General features: G+C 38.5%; 1 protein-coding gene across 2 annotated transcripts; it reads left to right on the top strand.

The window, feature by feature from the left end:
• The first annotated feature begins 21,290 nt into the window (after positions 1-21,290).
• Positions 21,291-25,932, top strand: RANBP6 (RAN binding protein 6). Of its 2 annotated transcripts, XM_072841272.1 has the most exons (2): positions 21,291-21,494; positions 22,610-25,932. In XM_072841272.1, the coding sequence occupies exons 1-2, from the start codon at positions 21,359-21,361 to the stop codon at positions 22,678-22,680; spliced, it is 207 nt and encodes a 68-aa protein (XP_072697373.1). In that variant the 5' UTR covers positions 21,291-21,358; the 3' UTR covers positions 22,681-25,932. The 2 variants fall into 2 exon arrangements, with proteins under 2 accessions (XP_072697373.1, XP_072697372.1); XM_072841271.1 differs by having other exon boundaries at positions 21,294-25,932.
• The last annotated feature ends 467 nt before the right edge of the window (positions 25,933-26,399 follow it).

Below are 26,399 nucleotides of genomic sequence, written 5' to 3'. Positions count from 1 at the left end.
AAATTCCAATTAGTGAACATACATTGTAATATTAGTTTCTGGTGTAGAGTTAGTGATTCATCACCTGTACATGACACCTGGTGCTCAACACCACAAGTGCCCTCCTTAATACCTGTCACCCATTTGATCCATCCTCCTGCCCACCTCCTATCCAGTAACCCTTAGTTTGTTCTTTACAGTTAAGAGTCTGCTTTATGGTTTGCCTCTCCCTATTCTTTCCCCCTATGTTCATCTGTTTTGTTTCTTAAATTCTGCATTTGAGTGAGATCATATGGTATTTGTCTTTCTCTGACATATTTCACCTAGCATAATACCCTCTAGCTCCATCCACATCATTGCAAATGGCAAGATTTCATTCTTTTTGATGGCTGAGCAATAATAGTCCAGTGTGTGTGTACCACATCTTCTTTATCCATCCATCAGTTGATGGACATTTGGGCTTTTCCCATAATTTGACTATTGTTGGTAACGCTACTATAAATATCAGGGTGCATGTATCCCTTTGAATCAGTATTTTTGTATCCTTTGGGTAAATACCTTGTAGTGCAGTTGCTGGATCATAAGATAGTTCTACTTTCAACTTTTTTTTTTAAGATTTTATTTATTAATGAGAGAGAGAGATACAGAGACACAGGCAGAGGGAGAAGCAGGCTCCACGCAGGGAGCCTGACGTGGAATTCGATCCTGACGAGTCTGCAGGATCAGGCCCTGGGCTGAAGGCAGCACTAAACCGCTGAGCCACCTAGGCTTCCCTACTTTTAGCTTTTTGAAAAACCTTTATACTGTTTTCCAGAGTGGCTGCAGCTGTTTACATTTCCATTAACAGTTAAGTTTCCCCTTTCTTTACATTTCTTTACATTCTCTCCAACACTTGTTGTTTCCTAAATTGTTAATTTTAGCCATTCTGACAGGTGTGAGGTGATATCTCATTGTAGTTTTGATTTGCATTTCCCTGATTCAGTGATGTTGAGCATCTTTTCATGTGCCTCTTGGCCATCTGGCTGTCTTTTTTTGGAGAAATATCTGTTCATATCTTCTGCTAATTATTTAATTAAATTATTTGGTTTTCGAGTGTTGAATTCTAGAAGTTCTTCGTATATTTTGGATACTAATCCTTTAGCAGATAACTTATCTGCAAATATCTTCTCCCATTCAGTAGGTTCCCTTTTAGTTTTGTTCATTATTTCATTCTCTGTGCAGAAGCTTTTAATTTTGATGTAGTTCCGATAGTGTATTTTTCTTTTTTCCTTTTTGCTTCAGGAGACATATCTACAAAAATGTTGCTAAAGTCTATGTCAGAAAAATTTTTGGCTGTGCTGTCTTTTGGGATTTTAATGGTGTCAGGATTCACATTAGGTCTTTAATTCATTTTACATTTATTTTTGTGTATGGTAAAGGAAAGTGATCCAGTTTCATTCTTTTTCAAGTTACTGTCCAGTTTTCCCAACACTTATTGTTGAAGAGACTCTTTTTCCCATTTAATATTCTTTCCTGCATGTGGAAGATTAACTAACCATGGAGTTGTGGGTTCATTTCTGGGTTTTCTGTTCTGTTCCATTGACCTATGTGTCTGTTTTTGTGCCAGTACCATACTGTTTTGATCTCTACAGCTTTTTAATAAAATTTGAAGTCCAGAATTGTAATGCCTCCAGCTTTGCTTTTCTCTTTCAAGATTACTTTGGCTTCAGGAATATTTTGTGCTTGCATACAAATGTTAGGATTGTTTATTCTAGCTCTGTGAAAAATGCTATTGGTATATTGACAGAGATTGCATTAAATGGGTAGAATCATTTGGGTAATATAGACATTTTAACAATATTTGATCTTCCAATCCATGGGCATAGAATATTTTTCCATTTCTCCATATCATCTTCAATTTCTTTCATCACCATTTTATAGTTTTCAAAGTGCAGGTGTTTCACCTCTTTGGTTAGGTTTATTATTAGGTATTTTATTGTTTTTGATGCAATTGTAAGTGGGGTTGATTCCTTAATTTCTCTTTCTGCTGCTTCATTACAGGTGTATAAAAATACAACAGATTTCTGTACATTGACTATATTCTGTGACTATTGAATTTGTGTATCCGTTCTAACAACTTTTTGGTGGATCCTTCCCTATCCATTCATCTGTCCAAAGACATTGTGGCTCCTTCCACAGTTTGGCTATTGTGGACATTGCTGCAATAAACATTGGGGTGCAGGTGTCCTGTCGTTTCACTACATCAGTACCATTGGGGTAAATACCCATTAGTGCAATTACTGGGTTGTAGAGTAGCTCTATTTTTAACTTCCTGAAGAACCTACACACTGTTTTACAGAGTGCCTGTACCAGTTTGCATTCCCACCAACAGTGCAAGAGGGTTCCCCTTTCTCCACATCCTCACCAATATTTGTTGTCTCCTGTCTTGTTAATTTTAGCCATCCTCATAGGTTCACATGAGGTGCTATCTCATGGTGGTTTTGATTTGTATTTCCCTGATACTGAGTGATGTGGAGCATTTTTTCACGTGCTTACCAGCCATGTGTATGTCTTCTTTGTCTTCTTTGGAGAAATGTCTGTTCATGTCTTCTGCCCATTTAGTGACTGGATTGTTTCTTGGGTGTTGATTTGGTAAGTTCTTTATAGATCTTGGATCCTAGCCTTTGATCTGATTTGTCATTTGCAAATATCTTCTCCCATTCTGTAGGTTGTCTTATAGTTTTGTTGACTGCTCCTTTTGCTGTGCAGAGGTTTTTTATCCTGATTAAATCCCAATAGTTCATTTTTGCTTTGTTTCCCTTGCTTCATAGACATATCTTGCAAGCAGTTGCTGTGGCCAGGTTAAAAAAGGTTGTTACCTGCGTTCCCCTCTAGGATTGTGATGGATTCTTGTCTTCCATTTAGATATTTCATCCATTTTGTGTTTATCTTTGTGTATGGTGTAAGAGAATGGTCCAGTTTCATTCTTCTGCACGTGGCTATCCAATCTTCCCAACACCATTTGCTGAAGAGACTGTCCTTTTTCCAGTGGATAGTCTTTCCTGCTTTGTCAAAGATGAGTTGACCATAGTATAGAAGATCCATTTCTGGGTTCTCTATTCTGTTCCGTAGACCTATGTGACTGTTTTTGTGCCAGTGCTGCACTGTCTTGAAGATCACAGCTTTGTAATACAGCTTGAAATCAGGCATTGTGATGCCCCCAGGTTTTCATTTTCAACATTCCTCTGGATATTAGGGGTCTTTTCTAATTCCACATAAATCTTAGGATGATTTGTTCCAACTCTGTCCATGGTATTTCAATAGAGATTGCATTGAACGTGTAAATTGCCCTGGGTAGCATTGACATTTTCACAATATTAATTCTTCCAATCCATGAGCATGGAATATGTCTTCATCTCTTTATGTCTTCCTCAATTTCTTTCAGAAGTGTTCTGTAGTTTTTAGGGTATAGATCCTTTACCTCTTTGGTTAGGTTTATTCCTAGGTATCTTATGTTGCTTTTGGGTGCAATTGTACATGGGATTGACTCCTTAATTTGTCTTTCTTCAGTCTCATTGTTAGTGTACAGAAATGCCCTGATTTCTGGGCATTAATTTTGTATCCTGCCACATTGCTGAATTGCCATATGAGTTCTATGAATCTAGGGGTGGAGTCTTTTGGGTTTTCTATGTACAGTATCATGTCATCTGCGAAGAGGGAGAGTTTGACTTCTTCTTTGCCAATTTGAATGCCTTGTATTTCTTTTGGTTGTCTCATTGCTGAGACTAGGACTTCTAGTACTATGTTGAATAGCAGTGGTGAGTGTGGATATCATGTTCCTGATCTTGGGAAAGGCTCTTGGTTTTTCCCCACTGAGAATGATATTTGCTGTGGGCTTTTCATAAATGGCTTTTAAGATGCTGAGGAATGTTCCCTCTATTGCTACACTCTGAAGAGTTTTGATCAGGTGTGGATGCTGTATTTTGTCGAATGCTTTCTCTGCATCTATTGAGAGGATCATATGGTTCTTGTTTTTTCTCTTATTGATGTGATCCATTATGTTGATTGTTTAATGAGTGTTGAACCAACCTTGGATCCTGGGGATAAATCTCTCTTGGTCATAGTGAATAATCCTCTTAATGTATTGTTGGGTCCTATTGACTAGTATCTTGGTGAGAATTTTTGCATCCATATTCATCAGGGATGTTGGCCTATAATTCTTTTTGATGGGGTCTTTGTCTGGTTTTGGGATCAAAGTAATGCTGACCTCATAAAACAAGTTTGAGAGTATTCCCTCTTTTTCTATTCTTCAAAACAATTTTAGTACAATAGGTATTATTTCTTCTTTAAACGTGTGATAGAATGTTCAGGGAAGCCATCTGGCCTTGGACTTTTGTGTCTTGGAAGGTTTTTGATGACTGCTTCAATTTTCCTTGCTGGTTATTGGCCTGTTCAAGTTTTCTGTTTCTTCCTTCTCCAGTTTTGGTAACTTATGGGTTTCCAGAAATACATCCATTTCTTCTATATTGCCTAATTTGTTGGCTTATTCTTGCTTACAATACGTTTTTGAAATCATTTGTATTTCCTTGGTATTGGTTGTGATCTCCTTTTTTGTTTGTGATTTTATTGAGTCTTTTTTCTTTTTAATAAGACTGGCTAGGGGTTTATCTATCTTATTAATTCTTCTAAAGAACCAGCTCCTGGTTTTGTTGATCTGTTCTATAGTTCTTCTGGTCTCTATTTCATTGAGTCTTTATTATCTCTTTATTATTGAATCTTTATTATCTCTCTTCTTCTGCTTGGTTTAGGCTTTTTTGCTGTTCTTTCTTCGATTCCTTTAGGTGCGAGTTTAGTTTGTGTATTTGAGTCTTTTCCAATTTTTTGGAGGAAGGCCTATATTGCGATGTATTTCCCTCTTAGGACTGCTTTTGCTGTCTCCCAAAGATTTTGAACTGTTGTATTTTCATTTTCATCAATTTTCCATGAATCTTTTTAATTCTTCTCTAATTTCCTGGTTGACCCATTCATCTTTTTAGTAGGACCCTCTTTATCCTCCATGTGTTTAAGTTTCTTCTAAATTTCTTCTAGTGATTAAGTTCTAGTTTCAAAGCATTGTGGTCTGAAAATATGCAGGGGACAGCCCTACTCTTTTGGTATTGGTTGAGACCTGATTTGTGACCCAGTAAGTGGTCTATTCTGGAGAACATTCCATGTACATTTGAGAAGAATATGTATTCAGTAGCATTGGGATGGAATGTTCTGTATACATCTGTGAAATCTATTTGGTCCAGTGTATCTTTCAAGGCCCTTGTTTCTTTGGTGATGTTCTGCTTAGAGGACCTGCCATTTGCAGAAAGTGCCATGTTGAAGTCTCCCACTATTAGTATATTATTATCTGAGTATGTCTTTACTTTGGTTATTAATTAATTAATATACTTGGCAGCTCCCACATATGGGACATAAATATTCATAATTGTATGTCTTCTATTTGGATAGACCCTTTAAGTATGATATAGTGTCCCTCTTCATCTCTTATTACAGTCTTTGGTATAAACTCTAATTTACCTGATATGAAGATTTCTACCCCAGCTTTCTTTTAAAGACAATTTGAGTGATAAATGGTTCTCCACCCCTTCATTTTCAGGCTGGAGGTTTCCTTATGTCTAAAACGAGTCTCTTAGGGATCCCTGGGTGGCGCAGTGGTTTAGCGCCTGCCTTTGGCCCAGGGCGTGATCCTGGAGACCCAGGATCAAATCCCACATCGGGCTTCTGGTGCATGGAGCCTGCTTCTCCCTCTGCCTGTGTCTCTGCCTCTCTCTCTCTCTCTGTGACTATCATAAATAAATAAAAATTTAAAAATAAATAAATAAATAAATAAAACGAGTCTCTTGTAGACAGCATATAGATGAGTCTTGCTTTTTTGTCCAGTCTGATACCCTGCATTTTTTGATGGGATCATTTAGCCCATTCATGTTCAGAGTAACTATTGAAAGATATGAATTTAGTGTCACCGTATTACCTATTCAGTCCCTGTTTTTGTGGATTGTTTCTTTGGGCTCTCTCTTTCTTTTACAGGGTCCCCCTTAATATTTTTTGCAGAGCTGGTTTGGTGGTCACATATCCTTTCAGTTTCTGCCTATTTTGGAAGCTCTTTATCTCTCCTTCTATTCTGAATGAGAGCCTTGCTGGATAAAGTATTCTTGGTTGCATGTTCTTCTCATTCAGGATCTTGTATATATCATGCCAGCCTTCCAGGTCTCTGTAGAGAGGTCTGCTGTTAATCTGATATTTATTTCCATATAAATTAAGAATCTCTTGTCTGGAGCCGCTTGCAGAATTTTCTCTTTATCTTTGAAATTTACAAATTTCACTATTAAATGTCAAGTGTTTAAGCAGTTTTTATTGATTTTTTTGGGGGGGTCCTATCTATCTCTTGGATCTGAATGCCTGTTTCTTTCCCCAGGTTAGGGAAGTTCTCAGCTATGATTTGTTCAAATATATTTTGTGGTCCTCTCTCTCTCTCTCTCTCTCTCTCTGCCCCTCCTGGAATCTCAATTAGATGTATATTCTTCCTTCTAAAGTTATCATTTATTTCCCTAAGCCTTTCCTTGTGGGTTCTTAATTGCTTTTCTTTTTTCCTCCGCTTCTTTCCTTTCCATGAACTTGTCTTCTATGTCACTCACTCTCTCTTCCACCTCATTAACCCTAGCAGTTAGAACATCCAGTTTGGACTGCATCTCATTTAATCTATTTTAAATTTTGGCCTGATTAGATCTCAATTCTGTAGTAACAAAGTCTCTAGAGTCCTTTATGCTTTTTTCCAGAGCCACCAGGAACTTTATAATTGTATTTCTGAATTGAATTTCTGACTTCATATTTAAATCCATGTTTAGTAACTCTGTTGCAGAATATTGCTTCCTGTTCTTTCTTTTGGTGAATTTTTCCTTCTAGTCGTTTTGTCCTGTGCAGAGTGCTTGCATGAGTGAGTTGAGTCAAGAATTTCAACTACGACCTAAGTAAAATACACCCTAGATGATTCCAAGAGGTCAGAGACCAGAAAATAAAAGAAAAAGAAGAACAGAACAATATAAAACAAAAGGACCACAAAAGAGGAAAAACAAATTTTTTAAACAAAGTAGTAAAAATTAAAAAAGAAAAAACAAAGAAGAAGAAAAAGAAGGAGGGGTTCATGGTGAGGAAGTGGTAGTGGAAAGAGAACATAGTCTCCCCAAGGGGACCTAGAGAGTTATCCACCTGGTTCTGAGTGTATTTTGTTCTGTATCCTAGAGGATGCTCAATCCCAAATTTATTTTATTTTTTTAATAATAAATTTATTTTTTATTGGTGTTCAATTTGCCAACATACAGAATAACACCCAGTGCTCATCCCATCAAGTGCCCCCCTCAGTGCCTGCCACCCATTCACCCCCACACCCTGCCCTCCTCCCCTTCCACCACCCCTAGTTTGTTTCCCAGAGTTAGGAGTCTTTATGTTCTGTCTCTCTTTCTGATATTTCCTACCCATTTATTCTCCCTTCCCTTCTATTCCCTTTCACTATTATTTATATTATATATATATTATATTATATATATAATATATAATATTATATTATTTATATTCCCCAAATGAATGAGAACATCTCCATCAATCCCAAATTTATATAATCCCCAAAATTTATATGAAGACCCAACATTGACCACAAAGCATAAACAAAATAGAGAGGGGCAGAATGGCAAGGAAAAGAGAATATAATCTCAGAATGAACCAACGTGGTGTTCTACATGCTTCTGGGTGTATTCTGGTCTTTGTGTTAGAAGGTACTAACTTCCACCATTGTAAAACAAAATGAGACAGAAAAAACAAAAAACAAAAACCCATATCCCGTATATCTACCAAAATTAAATTGAATATGTTGAAGGGAATCCAAAAGTGAAAAACATATCTAAGACATGTAATTGTAGAAATATGAAAGTCAAAAAGGAAAAAGCTTAAAAACAAAAAGAGTTGGTAAAATATTGTAGTTAAGGTGGGAAAAGAGAAAAAATATTGGAAATTTTTAACCTGATATAAAAAGAAGTCATAATGAAAAAAAAGAAAAAAACACTTTCTACATACTATTTTCCCTCAGTCCTGGAGCTTTCCAGTGCTGTTTCTTTAATAAAATTTCTTTTCCCTTGTTCTTCCAGCAGTTCTTCTTGGGGGGAGGGGGTCTGCTGTGCTGATTCTCAGGTTCCTGGGTAGAGATATCCCACCCCTTGCCAGGTGCCAGGCTCAGTGTGAGCTGTTTATCCTGTGAGGCCTTTGTTCTCTAGAGGCCCCTCCTCCCCCAGGTGAAAGGTGAAAAGAAAAAAAATATTGGCAGTGGCCAGCCTTCCAGCTCTGGAGCCAAGAGCTCCCTGCAAGTACCAAACCACAGTCTCCCAGTCCACACTAGCCTAGATGCTCCTGGGTGCAGGTGTGGGTGCCCTGATCTGCACAGCTTGTGGGGCGCCCAGCAGCAGGAGAGTTCTCACTTTCCTGTGCCCTCCTCACTTCTGCCTGTCCCAGGGGGAATGGAGGATAAACGGCTTTGTCTACTTAGGCACCCTCTGATTATGGACCTGGACTCCTGGGGACCACCCATCCCTCCTGAAGGGAACAGAGGACAGCCGCCTCCATCTGTTGTTGGGCTCTAGGGTAAAGGAAGCCCCTGAGCCAGTCTGCATAACCAGCTGGCTTCTCTCAAATGCCCTGGAGGGTTGCAGCACTCCACTCCTTTACTGATATGGGACCTCAGTTTGCTGTGAGCTTTCTCCCGGGTGCCACTACTCTTATTGTGTCTCCAGGAATCTTGAGGTTTCATTGCTGCTCCTGCCATTCTGCCCAATTTCCTTGCTCAGCACTTTTCAGTCAGGGAAAACTCAGGCACGAATTTTCAAAGTTCTCCCTTGTCCAGGGCTGGGCTTTCAGGCCCCAGAGGCTTTCATGGCTCAGCTTTTGCCCAGCTTGTCACGGCTCCTCTCCCCTCCACTTACTTACTTACTCTATCATCTATCTATCTATCTATCTATCTATCTATCTATCTATCTATCATCTATCTACCTTCCTACCTTGTCAGAAGCAAAAACTTTTCTCTCTGTAGTGTTCCAGCAGTTCTCTCTTTATATCTCAGGTTGAACTCTTAGGTGTTCAGGATATTTTAAAAGTTATCTAGGTGAGTTTGTGGGATCAGATGAGTCAAGAACCCCTAGTCTTCTGCCATCTTGCCTCCTTCCAATAGTTCTCTTTTTTAGTGGAGTCTTGTCTGGTTTTGGATTTAGGGTAATGCTAGTCTCATAGAATGAATTTGGAATTTTTCCTTCCTTTTCTATTTTTTTGGAACAGTTTGAGAAGAATAGGTATTAAATTCTTTAAATATTTGGTAGAATTCCCCTGGGAAGCCATCTAGCCCTGGACTTTTGTTTGTTGAGAGATTTTTGATTACTGATTGGGTTTCTTTGCTGGTTATCAGTATTCTCAAGTTTTCTATTTCTTCCTCTTTCAGTGTTGGTAGTTTACATGTGTCTAGGAATTTATCCATTTCTTCTAAGTTATATATTTTGTTGTCATATAGTTTTTTATAATATTCTCTTATAATTGTATTTCTATAGTGTTAGTTGTTATTTCTTCTCTCTCATTGGTGATTTTATTTATTTGGGTCCTTTCTTTTCTATTTGATAAGTCTGGTCAGGGGGTTATTAATTTTATTATTTTTTTCCTCAAAGAACCAACCCCTAGTTTCATGGATCTGTTCTGCTGTTTTCTTAATTTCTATGTCATTTATTTCTGCTGTAATCTTTATTATTTCCCTTCTTTCATTGCTTTTAGACTTCACTTGTTTTTCTTTCCCTAGCTCCCTTAGGCGTAAGAGTGTAAAATTAGTTGGCTTATTTGAAGTTTTTCTTGCTTCTTGAGGTAGGCCTGTGTTATATGCTTATGATGCTTTTGCTGCATCCCAAAGGTTTTGGACTCTCCTGTTTTCATTTTCATTTTTTTCGTGTAGTTTTTAATTTCATCTTTGATTTCCTCATTGACCCATTTATTATTTGGTAGCATATTCTTTAACCTCCATGTGTTCATGGTCTTTCCAAATTTTTTCTTGTGGTCGACTTCAAGTTTCATAGCATTGTGTTTGGAAAATATGCATGGTGCGATCTTAATCTTTTTGTACTTGTTGAGGCCTGATTTGTGACTTAGTATATAATCTATTCTGGAAAATGTCCCATGTGCACTTGAAAAGAATATGTATCCTGCTGTTTTAGGATGGAATGTTTTGAATATATCTGTTAAGTAATCTCACCCAGTGTTTCATTCAAAGCCATTGTTCCCTTGTTGATTTTATTTGTAGATGGTCTCCTCATTGATGTAAGTAGGGTGTTAAAGTCCCTTACCACTATTGTATTATTTTTTTAAGATTTTATTTTTATTATTTATTCATGAGAGAGAGAGGCAGAGACACAGGCAGAGGGAGAAGCAGGCTCCATGCAGGGAGCCCGACGTGGGACTTGATCCCGGGTCTCCAGGATCAGGCCCTGGGCTGAAGGCAGCGCTAAACCGCTGAGCCACCTGGGCTGCCCCGACTATTGTATTATGACCAATGAGTTATTTTATGTTTGTTATTAGTTATTTTGTACATTTGGGTTCTCCCAAGTTGGACGCACAAATATTTACAATTGCTAGATCTTCTCATTGTACAATCCCCTTCTCCATCTCTTATTATAGTTTGGTTTAAAATCTAGTTTGTCTGGGGACACCTGGGTGGTGCAGTCATGTGTCCAACTCTTGGCTTTGGCTCATGTCACGATCTCAGGGTTATGAGGTTGGTTCCTCATTGGGCTCTGTGCTCAGTTTGGAGTCTGCTTAAGCCTCTCTGCCTCTCTCCCCTTAAATAAGTGGATAGATCTTTTTAAAAATCTAGTTTATCTGATATAATTTTTTGCTATATACTTTAGCTCTTTTGATTTCCACTTGTGTCATAAATGTTTCTCCATCTTCTCACTTTCATACTATAGCTGTTTTTAGGTCTTAAATTAGTCTTTTGTTGGCATTATATGGATGGATCTTCTTTTTTAAATCCATTCTGACACCCTATGACTTTTGATTGGAGCACTTAGTCCATTTACATTCAGTGTAACTATTGATAGATATGTATCTAATGCCATTTTATTACTTGTTTTGTTGTTGTTCCTGGAGATTTTCTCTGTTCCTTTCTATCTTTCTTTGTCACTTTCTTTCCCTCCCACTCAGAGTCCCATTTAATACTTCTCGCAAAACTAGTTTAGTGGTCACAAACTCCTTAGTTCCCCTACCCTGGGAAACTCTTTATCTCTCTTTCTATTCTGAATGATAGCCTTGATGGATAGTATTCTTGGCTGCAGATTTTTCCAATCCAGTATGTTGAATATATCATGCCAGTATCTTCTGGCTTGCCAAGTTTCTGTGGAGACATATGCAATTAGCGTTATTGGTCTTCCCTTGTAAGTTAGGGACTTCTTTTGTCTTGCTGCTTTTAGGATTTCTTTCTTTATCAATATATTTTCAAATTTAACTGCAATGTGTCTTGATGTTAGCCTGCTTTTGTTGATTTTGATAGGAGTTCTCTGTGCCTCCTGGATTTGGATGTCTATTTCCTTTCCCATATTAGGGAAGGTTTCAGCTATTATGTCCCAAAATAAACCTACTGCCCCTTTTTCTCTCTCCTTTTCCTCTGGGACTCATAGATACAAATGTTATTATATCTGATGTAGTCGTTGAGTTCCCTAAATCTATTTTCATGATCCACAATTTTTTATCTTTTGTTCAGCTTCATTATTTTCCATTATTCTATTCTCTTTATCACTTATTTGTTCCTCTGCTTCTTCCATCCTTGAGGTCATTACATCCAGTAGGTTTCAAATCTCAGTTAATGCATTTTTCATTCCTGAGTGTTTTTTAACTCTTTTTTCTCTGTAGTAAGGGTCTCTCTGATGTTTTCCATGCTTTTCTCTGGGTCAAGCATCTTGCTTATATCTGTTTTGACTAGATCCCTGGCATGACATGACCTTTTCTTGTTCATTCTTTTGGGATGAATTTCTCCATCTCGGCATTTTTGTCTAGGTCTATGTCTCTGTGTATTAGAAAAGTATGCTGTGTTTCCTGCTTCTGAGAGTAATGGCTTAATGAAGAAGAGGTCATATAGTGTTCAGTGCCCAGTGCTTTAGGGAATATTTCTGGTGTGTGCTGCATACACTCTGCTGCTGTGTTTTGGCTGCTCTATGTCTCAGGTGTGTTCTTGAAGAGTTTCTTCTTGCCTGTAGTTGGCAGTGTCTGGACCTTAGCTAGAGTGTGGTGAGTTTTAACTATGTATGCTCTGATCTGCTTGTTAAATGAGAGTGATGCTAGAACTGAAGACTGGAAGAACTCTCTGGTTAGTAGACATAGTCCTGTGGGGTCTCTACTGGTCTCCTGGGAAGAGGCCTCCTGTGCTGGTCCTTAGACACACTTTCCTGAGAAAAGCAATATTTGCAGAGCACAGGAGGGGAGTGTGGAGGGGTGGGGGTGTGTGTGGGATTTGATGTTAGGCAGCTAGTGGTATTGTCACAGTGCTGTTTACTGAAATTGGTTTATGCTAAAGAGCAGGGAGTAAAATGGTGCCCATCAGCTTCTTTGTCCCCAGAGAGTGGTCTTCAGACCCCTCTCTTTGCTTGCTGCTGTCAAGGAAGAACTCTCAGAAGAATGAATAATCCCCTTCGTGAAACTCAGGCATTTTAAAGGTTGCTTTTTCATGCTTTCTCCAGGTTGCTTCCCTGCCTGGAGCAGTACAGTGCACTTTGCTCTATCTAAGCCAAGCTTGCTGAATTTTAAAACTCCAAATTTTAGGGATATGATGTGGCAGGGGTTTGTGCTAGTCCTCTGAGGAGGGCCTTTCCACACTGGGATGGATGCAGGTTTGATTATAAAGGGCAGTTGCACCAGAGTGTAGGTGCATGGGATTCAGAACAAGGATGGCTAAAGAGCCAGTGTCCTTGTTAACCACCCTCAGTAGGTGTTTCTGCACCTTTGCTGAGGGGTTGAGGAGGGAAATGGAACCCACTGCCTCTTTTGTCTCTGGAGAGGCATCTCTGTGAACCCCACTTCTCACAGATACACTCGAAGAAAAGCAAGCGGTCTCTCCCTGTGTCTCTTAGGTGATCCTCAGATTGCCCCATCTGCCCCCAGGTTGCTTATATGCCTTCTCTCCAGGAGTAGGGCAGCACCCTCAAGGTTCTATCCCAGCCAAGCCTGGAACCTCTAAAACTCCAGTCTTTGCACCCAAGTGGTTGCAAAAACTCATGGAAATCAGCCCCTCTTGTTTTCCTAGCCAATGGCTTTGGGGAAGTGTTCTCTTTGTGTGATCCCCCTGTTCTCTCTCTCTCTCTCTCTCTCTCTCTCTCTCACACACACACACACACACACACACACACACACACACACACCTTTCTCTGCGCTGAGCATTTCTTCCCCCCTGCAATACTCACGATCTATTTCTCCCCCAAACCACATCTCCATACCTCTTACTTTCCACAATTTGGCCTCTTCTCTCCATCTAGTTATCCACAGGTCAATTTCTTGGGTATTCAAGAAATACGATTTGATAACTATCTAGCTGTGTTCATGGGACAAGGCAAGCCTAGGATCATTCTACTCTGCCACCATCTTAATTCCTATTCAGAATCTTATTAACAATGATTCTTCACAATAAATCTAGAAAAAAAAAGACCTACATTAATAAGTTGGATTATAGATGTTTCCTATTTACTTTAAAGGCAAAAGTAGAGCACTGAAAGGAGATGAGCTCATAACAAAACAGATATTAGCAGAATGAATGGCTGAAAAAACAAAAATAAATATCTTCACTAAGTTAACATTTTCAATGGGAGTGGTGATTTTATATCTTTTCTGTTTCTTTTATTCTGTAACAATTTTCCTTCCCTTTTTTGACGAGAAATTGGGTCATTATTACAAAAAACAGAATGATGGAAGAGTATAACTAGTTGGGTCAACACTTATCATAGAGCTACAGTAATTGAGACAGTCATTGTGATATTGGAGTAAGTATAGACATAGATAAATGAAACAGAATAAAAGGCTCAGAAATAGATCTATGTATATATGGTCAACTCAACAAGGGTATCAAGAGAATTCAGTGGGGGAAAAGTGGTGCAACTTTTAAGTCCATATGCAAAAAGAAATGAACCTCACAAGCCTCACTCCATCTACAAAAATCAACTTGAAATAGATCCCAGAATTAAATATAAAAAATAAAACTATAGAGTTATTGAAGAAAACATTAGAGAAAATCTTTGTCATCTTGGGTTGGGTAAAGATTTCTTAAATATGTTATAAAAAGCACAAACCTTAAAATTTTTAAATTGATAAATTAAACTTCATGAAAATTTAAAACTTTTGATTTTTCTAAAACATAATTAAGAAAAAGGAAGGGAGAAAATATTTGAAAATATGTATCTAGTAAAGGATTTGTATACAATACATATAAAGAACTCAACACCCAGTGTCAGCTCATCAGCCCCCGCCCCCAGGCCTCCCCCCCAAAAAATAACTCTCAAAACTCAAAAATAAGACAAAAAAATTTAGAATTTTAAAAATGGGCAAAGGAGGAGCTCCTAAGTGACTCAGTCAGTAGAGCATGTGACTCTTTAACTCAGGGTCATGAGTTTGAGCACCATATTGGGCATAGAGATTATTAAAAATAAAAATGGGCAAAAGTTTGAATAAACACCTAACCAAAGAAGATATACAACTGGGTACTCAAATAAGCTCATGAAAAGATGTCAACACTGTTAGTTCTTAAGAAAACGCAAGCTAGGGATGCCTAGGTGGCTCAGCAGTTGAGCATCTACCTTGGGCTCTGGGCATGATTCTGGGTCCAGGGATTGAGTCCTGCATCAGGTTCCCTGTGAGGAGCCGGCTTCTTCCTCTGCCTGTGTCTCTGCCCGTCTCTCTGTTTGTCTCTCATGAATAAATAAATAAAATCTTAAAAAAAAAAAAACCCGCAAGCTAAAATCACAGTCAGATTCCACTGCATACTCACTGGAATGACTAAAATTTAAAATACTGGGATCCCTGGGTGGTGCAGCAGTTTGGCGCCTGCCTTTGGCCCAGGGCGCGGTCCTGGAGACCCCGATCGAATCCCACGTCGGGCTCCCGGTGCATGGAGCCTGCTTCTCCCTCTGCCTATGTCTCTGCCTCTGTGTGTGTGTGTGTGACTATCATAAATAAATAAAAATTAAAATAAAATAAAATACTGACAATCCCAAGTGCTGACAATGATGTAGAATAACTGGCGCTTTCATACATTGCTGCTGGAATGCAAAATAGTACAACTACTTTGAAGAGCACTTCTTATCATTAAACCAAACAATTCCACTCCTAGTATTTGTCAAGCGAAATTAAAACATATTTTCACATAAAAACTTGTTCTAGTATGTTCATAGGACCTTTATTCATAATAACCTAAAATTGAGAACAATTCAAATGTCTCTTAGTTGATGAATGCACAAATTTTGGCAGATTCATATGATGGAATAAAAAGAAACAAATATGTAACAGAATGGATGAATGTCAAAAGCATTGTGCTAAGAGAGAGCAGCCAGACACAAAAAGCCACAAACTAAATGATTTCATTTATATGAAATTCTGGAAGAAACAAAGCCATAGCAACAGAAATCAGATCTGTAGTGGCTTGGAGCCAGGAGTAGGGGAAGGAGATTTTCTACTGAGGGACCCAAGGGAACTTTTTTGGGTAACAGAAATGTTATATATAATTGTGGTCATGGTTACTGGACTTGGTGAATTTTATTGCATATAAATTATATCTTAATAAACCTGATTTAAAATACAAATGCTTCATAGTTGGTTCAGTATACTTTCTATTGTATCACTTAATGCCTGGCATGAGTCAAGGTCTAGTTAGGAGAACAAATCACATCCCGGGTCTCTACTTCAAGAAGAGATTTTATTTAAGGGATTGGTTATACAGGTGTGGGAGATTTGAAAGAGTAAATCAATAGAATTGAGATAATCAAAAGATGATAGCTGAAAGAACTGTTAAAATCCCTAAAGTTGAGGGAACAAAATGGAACTGGTCTTGTTAAGCTCAGAGGAGGGACTTCCCAGAGCTGTGGGTGAAACTTCTGAGGAAGGGGTACCCGCCCCCCCCCAGACTACTGGTGGTATCTCTGCATAGATGAGAGAGATTAGATTTTCTGAGTGTTGCACGACGGAGGAAATGGTTGCCACCAGGAGGAAGGGCCATTGCTGGGACAATGACAAGAAAAGGAAAAACTGGAACGATTAATACTTTTTCTGTCCTTTTTTAAATCCTCCAAATCTCTAATGGCTCCTATGGGTGAAATCATCAGGAACTCGGCTATGGAAAATAATATTTTTGAAGATTTTTTATTTTAATATAATTTATTTATTTGAGAGAGAGAGAGAGAGTGTGTGTGTGTGTGTGTGTGAGAAAGAGAACATGAGCAGGGGAAGGGATAGAGGGAGAAGTAGATTCCCTGCTGAGCAGGGAGCCCTGTACAGAACTCAATAGCAGGACCCTGGGATAATGACCTGATCCTGACCTGAGCCAAAGGCAGACGCTTAACCGACTGAGCCACCCAGGCACCCAGAAAGAAAATATTTTTTTTTCAAGAGCCTAATCTCAGGATCAGAGAACAAATTATAGGAAGTATGGATGTGGAGCTGAAAGACAACAGGTCAATGACATGTCTGATTTATCCCACTTTAGTAATAAGATTAATCAGTAATTTCAGGTGATTTCAGCTTAATCCCTCTATTATTACATTCCCAATCATTGTTTCACTTAATGGTTTTAACATCTATTGGTTATTATTACCTAGATTCATGATTTCATTTGGGGTTACAACACAGAAATTTTCTGATTTTAGTATTATTTTCACCCTCATTAGCTGCAGTTCTGTAAAGAAGAATGTATTCTCATGAACAATTTGTTTATCCTAAAATACAATTTGTACAGGAAAGACAGGAAAAATCTTGATTATTTCTATTGATTTCATGGTGACCTAGCAACCTCTAAAAATAATCAATGAATTAGTGGCTTTTGTTAATATTAGAGACTCATCACTTTTGTTTATATACTTGATATTTTTAAATCCGTTATAGGCATTGTTCTTTTTAAAAAAAGATTTTATTCATGAGAGACACACAGAGAGAGAGAGAGAGAGAGAGAGAGAGAGGGAGGGAGAGACACAGGCAGAGGGAGAAGCCGGCCCCATGCTGGGAGCCTGAGGTGGGACTCTATCCCAGGTCTCCAGGATCATGCTCTGGGCTGAAGGTGGCGCTAAACCGCGGAGCCACCCGGGCTGCCTCAGCATTATTCTTTTTGTCATTCAGATTGTCCCATCTTAGGCCAGTGGGCGCCTTCCTGGTATTTTTGTTTGTTTGTTTCCTATATATTTATTCTAGGTTATTCTTTTTTTTTAAGATTTTATTTTTATTATTTATTCATGAGAGAGAGAGGCAGAGACACAGGCAGAGGGAGAAGCAGGCTCCACGCAGGGAGCCCGAAGTGGGACTCGATCCCGGGTCTCCAGGATCAGGCCCTGGGCGAAAGCAGCACTAAACCGCTGAGCCATCCCGGGCTGCCCTATTCTAGGTTATTCTTACAAAAATATCAACTATGTCCAATTTAATTCTGTCCCCTCTCCCATTTGACTCTAAATCTGTCAGATCTTGGAAGAAATTTGCAACTTATTTCGCACTTTTTCCACTTAGTAAGCTGCTAATAAACACTTGAATTGTCTGGTGTTGAGCTATCTTATGGAAACATTCTTAAGTGGCCTCTCAACAGTACAAACAATTTAAAAAGCCAACTTTAATTATAAAATTTAATAAAGTTTCTCAATTCTAACCAACTCTGCAAGTCTAGTCTTGAAATCTTGGCTATTATATGTGTTCCTGGGGCAGAAGTGGAGGGGGGGAAATAACAGAGCAACGAGTAAGTAGAAGAAAATTATACAACATAGAGAGGAAGTACTTTAAGATTTTAAATCAATGTGTGGTTTTTCTAAAATAAAAGATCATAAATTTCCTAAAATGGATTCAGTTTACCTCCTACTATTGAAATGATGACTGTCACTATAGCATGTGGAAGCAACTAGAGAACTCAATATAGATTCTGGGACTCAACTTTTTAAGGAAGCCTCTTTTTCATCTAGAGTTAGTCGTCTTTTGGTCCACATTAACACTTCTATCTATCAATGTATAGGTAAATAAATAGATAAATGTTAGTACCTCCAGCCATGCCCCGGTTAAAACTTGGGGGAAAATTTCCAAAGCTTCCCCTTCTCTAAGTGCCACTGACATTCTTTCTTAAAAACTCTTGAATCCTTGCCCTCTTTTTTTCCCCCTCCACATTGTTATAGTTTAGACTTTCAGCTTAACTGAACTATGTTAATTGGCCTCCTATTTGCCTCCAATCTTCACACTATTATCAAAGTAATCTTTCTGTAAATTGATTATATCACAGTCCTTGATTAAAATCCTTAAACAGCTTGTTGCCTTTAGAAAATAAATCCACATTTTTAAATAAAGATTTTATTTATTTATGAGACACACACACACACACACACACACACACACATACAGAGGCAGAGACACAGGCAGAGAGAGAAGCAGGCTCCACTCAGGGAGCCCCATCTGGGATTCGATCCCAGGACTCCAGGATCATGCCCTGGGCCAAAGGAAGGCACTCAACCGCTGAGCCACCCAGGCATCCCAAAATCTACATTTCATTTCTTAACACGGAATATAAGACCCTTCATGATGTGGCCTTTATTTAACTTTCTGTGTTCCTCCTTTCTGCCTCCTGTGGCATCTCAGGCCCCCTCAAGTCCTGTCCTCAGTGCTCCAGCAATTCTGAAATACTGGCAGAACATTTAACTACACCAGGCTCTAATGCCTCTCTGCCCTTAAATAAAGCTGTTTCCTCTATTTAGAACAACTTTCTTCTCTTTTTTTTCCCAAATAGTTAATGAAGATTCATCCTTCAAAAGAAGGCCCTGCTATCACTTCCTCTGGGAAGCCTTACCTGATCTCCTTCACACTCAGAGAAGATTAGTTGCCTCTACAATCTCATTTGGTTCCTTGGCCAACTTGGCATCCCCACAGTGATAACTATGCTAAGTGGCATTTACTGTCTCTCCTGAGCATCCTCATGTATTTAATATTTAACCCCAGCACCCAGCACCATGCTTGAGTATACCTCAATGAATGTTTGTTGAGAGATTGAATGAATAGTTGCATAATCTTAGCCCAGCATTTTCCAAACATTTTTTCAAAGTAGTTGTACCAATTTATACTACTACCAAAAACATAACTGAGTTCCTTGTTCCTCTGCATTGTCACCAACCATTGCTATTGTCAAATTTTAAAATTTAAAACATTGTGGTAGGTCTATGGTGATATTATTGTATTTTTAAATAAGTCTTTAATATACTAATAGATATGGTGTTAAGAGAAGCCTCCTCTCCTTCCCCGACCCTCATATAATTATTAACGTTTCCTAAAATAGCAAATGCAAAGGCCCTGCAGTTAAACTTATTTAAGAAACAGTAGGAAAACCAGTAATCTGGAGAAAGATATAAAATTGTAGTCAAGATCTTGGAATCAGAACCAGAACTAATCTAATCAGGGGTTCTCAAATTTTGGTGTAAAATGAAAACCCAGTATGTTGTTAAAATTAAACATTCTTGGGTTGCATTCCCCAGAAATTCTGCTTCAGTAGTTTAGATCTTGGGCCCTAATATGTATATTTAAAAGTAAGTACCTCAAGTGATTCTGATGCTGTCGGTTTTAAGTCCACAGAATGAGAAACAGTTTAGAGAGTAATACTTCTTCCTAAATGAGTATAGTATTGCATATTACAATGTAATTTATGAGACTGTTTTGTCTATCATCTGGCTAATCTTAAAGCTGGATCTTCTATCTCTGTGGGTATATGCAGTAGCATTTTACAAAATTAAAATTAAGCCCGCTTGGAGAAATTTACAATAGATTTTGCAATAAGTGAAGACCTCTGATCATTTGCAAAACCAAGAGCGATTATGGGGAAGTGGCATGGTGGAAGATCATTGGTGTTCCTTTCAGAAGTGGATTTGATATTCAGCTGTGCCATCTTAGGCAGGTCCCTTAACTTCTCTGAGTTTCTATTAATTACCTAAAATTAGTATTATATCCAGCCTACCAGATTTGCAAACCTGTGTAAGGTTCAAAATTACACAGTGGCAAAGTGCTAATACAAATACGATTTAATCATTGTTAGAGGAATGATCGTTGTTTTTGATTGATTCATCTGCTTAAAGAAATAATATTTAGCTTCAGGGGCATTTGTTTCTTGGAATAATCTCAGCATCTTCCTACTAAAAGGAAAACTGTAAAAGCATTTTAAGTTAGGCAATATACAAAGAAAACCTTGAGTGACATGACCACGGATACAAAATTAATATACAGATAAGACCAGGATTCAAGTCTTCTGATTACTAGCCCAGGTCACTGTCCACTATATTTAGTTGTCTTCCTCATTCTTTATTATCATCCATAGGCCAGGTGATTGACACACTAGAGTTTGAGCACCACTGTTCTTACTCATTAGATGTGGTAGTGGGATGGTAATCATTATCTTTTATCGCACTTACTTGATAAACGGATTTATTGAGGTATTATTATTCATACTATACAATTCACCAGTTTCAATTGTATAATGCAGTGATTTTAAGTATAATCACGGAGTTGTGCAACCATTACCACAATTAATTTTAGAACATTTCATTACTCCAAAAGAAACCCATTACCTGACAGCAGTCATTTTACATTCTCTCGTTCCCACTGCCTCTGGCAACCACTAATCTACTATATAGATTTGCCTTTTCAAGACCTTTACTATAAATGGAATCATACAATATTTGGCCTTTTGTGACTGGCTTTTCACCTGGGGAGTTTTCAAGATGTAATTATCGTTTTAAAATTATCAGGGTAACAACAGTTTAGAAATAAAGCCGGAAAAATCACCCATAATCCCATTCTAATACGTTCAATATCATAATTTTCTTTTTTTTCTCTCTCTCTCTTTCCGCAAGTGCTTTTTTTTTTTTTTTTAAATCTGATTGGCCAACAGCTGGAGGACGGCGGCCGCCCCCACCGCATCCTGCTATCCCCGGACGCCCGGCGGCCCACCCCCGCCGCGCAGCCAAACCGCCGGCCGCCTGGGCCAGCGGCCCCGCCCATCCCCGCCGGCGCTCCGCTGACGTCACCGCTTCTGGCCGCAGACCCCCTCTTTCCTTCCCGGTCGCGATTTCTCTGACAGAGCGCGATGGCGGCGGCCGTGTCTGCAGGGGGACCGGCTACTGTGTCGGGAAAGCAAGAGTTTTATCAGCTTCTGAAGAACTTGATCAATCCAAGCTGTATGGTGCGGAGGCAGGCAGAGGAAATCTATGAAAATATCCCAGGTCTGTGTAAGACTACATTCCTCTTAGATGCTGTCAGAAATAGAAGAGCAGGTTATGAGGTGAGACAAATGGCTGCCGCACTGCTACGACGGCTTTTGTCCTCTGGGTTTGAGGAAGTCTATCCAAATCTGCCTTCTGATGTTCAGAGGGACGTCAAGATTGAACTGATACTGGCTGTTAAGTTAGAAACACATGCTAGCATGAGGAAAAAACTTTGTGATATTTTTGCAGTGCTGGCCAGGAATTTGATAGATGAGGATGGCACTAACCACTGGCCCGAAGGTCTGAAGTTCCTTATCGATTCAATCTACTCTAAAAATGTAGTTCTATGGGAAGTTGCACTTCATGTTTTCTGGCACTTTCCTGGGATCTTTGGGAACCAAGAGCGGCACGATTTGGATATCATCAAACGGTTGTTGGACCAGTGCATTCAGGATCAAGAACATCCAGCAATCAGGACATTATCTGCTAGAGCTGCAGCTGCATTTGTACTTGCTAATGAGAATAATATTGCTCTTTTCAAAGACTTTTCAGACTTGCTTCCTGGAATCTTACAGGCTGTGAGTGACTCATGCTACCAGGATGATGATTCAGTGCTAGAATCCCTTGTTGAGATTGCAGATACTGTACCTAAATACTTGGGTCCTTATTTAGAAGACACTCTGCAGTTGAGTCTGAAGTTATGTGGAGACTCTAGACTTAGTAATCTGCAACGCCAGCTGGCCCTTGAAATAATAGTGACCTTGTCTGAAACTGCAACCCCAATGTTGAAAAAACATACAAATATAATTGCACAGGCAGTTCCTCATATATTAGCAATGATGGTTGATCTACAAGATGATGAGGACTGGGTAAATGCTGATGAGATGGAAGAAGATGATTTTGACAGCAATGCAGTTGCTGCTGAGAGTGCACTAGACAGACTGGCCTGTGGGCTCGGTGGAAAACTTGTTTTACCAATGACTAAGGAGCACATCATGCAGATGCTTCAGAGCCCTGACTGGAAATATCGACATGCTGGATTAATGGCCTTATCTGCCATTGGAGAAGGATGCCATCAGCAAATGGAATCAATTCTAGATGAAACAGTTAACTCTGTTTTGCTTTTTCTTCAGGATCCTCACCCAAGGGTGAGGGCTGCAGCCTGTACTACGCTTGGACAGATGGCTACAGATTTTGCGCCTAACTTCCAAAAGAAATTCCATGAAACAGTGATTGCAGCTCTGTTGCGTACCATGGAAAATCAAGGTAATCAGCGTGTGCAATCACATGCGGCTTCTGCACTTATTATTTTTATAGAAGACTGCCCCAAAGCATTGCTAGTTCTATATTTGGATAGTATGGTGAGAAATCTACATTCCATCTTGGTGATTAAACTTCAAGAGTTGATTCGGAATGGAACTAAATTGGCCTTGGAACAGCTTGTGACAACCATTGCCTCAGTTGCAGATACAATAGAAGAAAAATTTGTTCCATATTATGATATATTTATGCCATCACTAAAGCACATTGTTGAGCTTGCTATTCAAAAGGAACTCAAGCTTCTGAAAGGAAAAACTATTGAGTGCATTAGCCATGTTGGTCTTGCTGTTGGGAAGGAAAAATTTATGCAAGATGCATCAAATGTGATGCAGCTATTGTTGAAGACACAATCAGACTTAAATAATATGGAAGATGATGACCCTCAGACATCTTACATGGTTTCAGCATGGGCCAGAATGTGTAAAATTCTTGGAAGTGATTTTCAACAGTATCTTCCACTGGTTATTGAGCCTCTCATTAAGACTGCTTCAGCAAAACCTGATGTTGCTCTCTTAGACACACAAGATGTGGAAAATATGAGTGATGATGATGGATGGCAATTTGTAAATCTTGGAGACCAACAAAGTTTTGGAATTAAAACTTCAGGACTTGAAGCAAAAGCAACTGCTTGTCAAATGTTGGTTTACTATGCTAAGGAATTAGGGGAAGGATTTGTGGAATATACAGAACAAGTTGTAAAGCTTATGGTTCCTTTATTGAAATTTTATTTCCATGACAATGTTCGAGTGGCAGCAGCAGAGTCTATGCCTTTTCTCCTGGAATGTGCAAGAATTCGTGGCCCAGAGTATCTTGCACAGATGTGGCAATTCATATGTGATCCTTTAATCAAGGCTATTGGGACTGAACCTGATACAGATGTACTCTCAGAAGTAATGAATTCTTTTGCAAAATCCATTGAAGTAATGGGAGATGGGTGCCTTAATGATGAACACTTGGAAGAACTAGGAGAAATACTGAAAGCAAAACTTGAAGGGCATTTTAAAAACCAAGAATTGAGACAGGTTAAAAGACAGGAAGAAAACTATGACCAACAGGTTGAAATGTCTCTACAAGATGAGGATGAATGTGATGTTTATATTCTGACCAAAGTATCAGATATTTTGCACTCATTATTTAGTACTTATAAGGAAAAGATTTTACCGTGGTTTGAACAGCTGCTTCCATTAATTGTAAATCTAATTTGTTCAAGTAGGCCATGGCCAGACAGACAGTGGGGATTGTGCATTTTTGATGATATTATAGAGCACTGCAGTCCAACCTCATTTAAATATGTAGAATATTTTAGGTGGCCAATGCTACTAAATATGCGAGACAATAACCCTGAAGTCAGACAAGCTGCTGCTTATGGCCTGGGTGTTATGGCACAGTTTGGTGGAGATGATTATCGTTCTTTATGTTCGGAAGCTGTTCCACTGCTGGTAAAAGTTATTAAGTGTGCAAATTCCAAAACCAAAAAAAATGTCATTGCTACAGAGAACTGTATTTCAGCAGTAGGGAAGATTCTGAGGTTTAAGCCTAACTGTGTAAATGTAGATGAAGTTCTTCCACATTGGTTATCATGGCTTCCACTGCATGAGGATAAAGAGGAAGCTATTCAGTCTTTGAGTTTTCTCTGTGACTTAATTGAAAGTAATCATCCAGTTGTACTTGGTCCAAATAATTCCAATCTTCCCAAAATAATCAGTATAATTGCAGAAGGAAAAGTTAATGAGACTATTAACTATGAAGATCCTTGTGCCAAACGCCTAGCTAATGTTGTGCGTCAGGTACAGACTTCTGAAGAATTATGGTTGGAATGCATATCCCAACTTGATGATGAGCAGCAGGAAGCTTTACAGGAGCTGCTAAATTTTGCTTGATGCACTTTAATGTCACTTGACTGTCTTTTACCATAAAAGTAATTCTAAATAACTATTGTGAATGTATTCCATTATAATTGAGAGAACTGTTCTTTCCCTGCCAAACAGTTATATTCCTTTCCTATATGTTTCTCCAGAATTAGTCAGTGTTCTAGCCTGGTGTTCACCTTGCATGTTTTATCTCTTAAACACAGAACTTGGTGATAACCATGCTTCCATTGTCTTAGAATGTTTGTCAACTTTCCCCTAGTTGATGTGAAGTGTATAAATTGTTGCTGCTTGTATGAATTATTGATGCTGGGCAAACAATATACTTGTGTTAAGATGTCATGCTGCCTATCACAAGATGCTGAGAGCTTAACAAAGATAGGAGAACTTCCAGGACAAATATCTTTGGAATTGTGGATGAAAAATAGTGTCAAGCTTCTTCCTCCTTGATGATACTATCATGGTAATGGGAGGATGCTGAAATTGGGAGAGAGTTTTGAGATATTGCCATGGATGTAGGGAGTCTTCTCCATGTAGTATGTGAACTTTTTCATATTGTCCTCCAGGGAACGGGGTGAGGCATATTCATATTCTAGTCCCCCAGGTGTCCAGCTGAGAATTAAGAGAACTTTAAAATCTTAGCCTGACTGGTCTCTTATTTTTCAAGTTATTCAGGACTCTTAAGAACTATGTTTACTGAATAGGCTGTCCTGGTACATGTAACATTGGTAGCATGTAACACTATTACTCAGTGTTTACAAATAGTAATCAATATTTGTGGGAGTCTATCAATATTATGTGTTTGAGCAGAATATTACATTGTGTATGTATGCCATTTTCCCCATGCAAAGCAGCCCAACAAAAAGAGAAGCCCTGGTTCAAAATGGGGCTTAGATAGATTTCTATTTAGAAGTTCTTAATAGATACTATTGTATGATGAAAATGAAAGGGAAGCAAAATTAATTTTATCTTTAAGCATGAAAAAAAAGCTTTGAGATCATTTAGCAGTATATGTGCATTTTAAGAAAACTGTTCTATAAATCTAGAGTTAATTTTGTTAATTGGAATGTTGATCTTTAATGTCAAGCTTTTTATATGAAAGAAAAGCTTTCTAGTCAGCAAATCATTGATCCAAAACTTAAAAAGAAATATATGTCATGATTTCCTGAAGTTATTGTGAGTACTGTGTATGTAAAGTATTTAGCAAATATTTAAGACCAAGTAAGTGCTTAATAAATGGTACCTGTTAGTGCTGTTGTTTGTTTGTACCACTACTGTGTTTTTTTTATGGTTTAGAATTCCTTTTTCATTAGATTTTCCCTGATTCACTCCCTGCCAGTTAAACAGGCCATCTAGGCTGTTGTGGACTAAATATGAAGTTGAGGTTTTAGCTATGGAATTTCTGTCTATTTCTTGCAATGATTTATTGTTAATATGGGGAAAAAAGGAAAGGACATTAAGTATGGTATAGCCTTAATTTTATTTAAGATAGATAAAAGTATACATGAATAAATAGAAAAATCCTACCACAAAGTATTAATAGAAGTTTTCTCTGGATGGTGGGATTAAATGGCAATTTTCCTTCTAATCTATATTTTCTAATTTACCTACAACCAATGTATTTCTTGTATGATAGTCTTTTTTTTTTTTTTAAGTTTAAAGACCCAATCTTACTTTTGTAATAGCTAAGATCGCAATCATCTTGGCTTCTCCATGACTTATAGCTGATGTTCCT

This window comes from Canis lupus, chromosome 10, assembly GCF_048164855.1.
Source record: "Canis lupus baileyi chromosome 10, mCanLup2.hap1, whole genome shotgun sequence".
Lineage (NCBI taxonomy): Eukaryota > Metazoa > Chordata > Mammalia > Carnivora > Canidae > Canis > Canis lupus.
The sequence above is the reverse complement of the archived record's forward strand: the minus strand, read 5'-3'. Positions and strand labels throughout refer to the sequence as shown.

What these genes read in the sequence shown, in the direction of transcription:
- RANBP6 (XM_072841271.1), top strand. Translation starts at nt 21,359, where the DNA reads ATGGCGGCGGCCGTGTCTGCAGGGGGACCGGCTACTGTGTCGGGAAAG.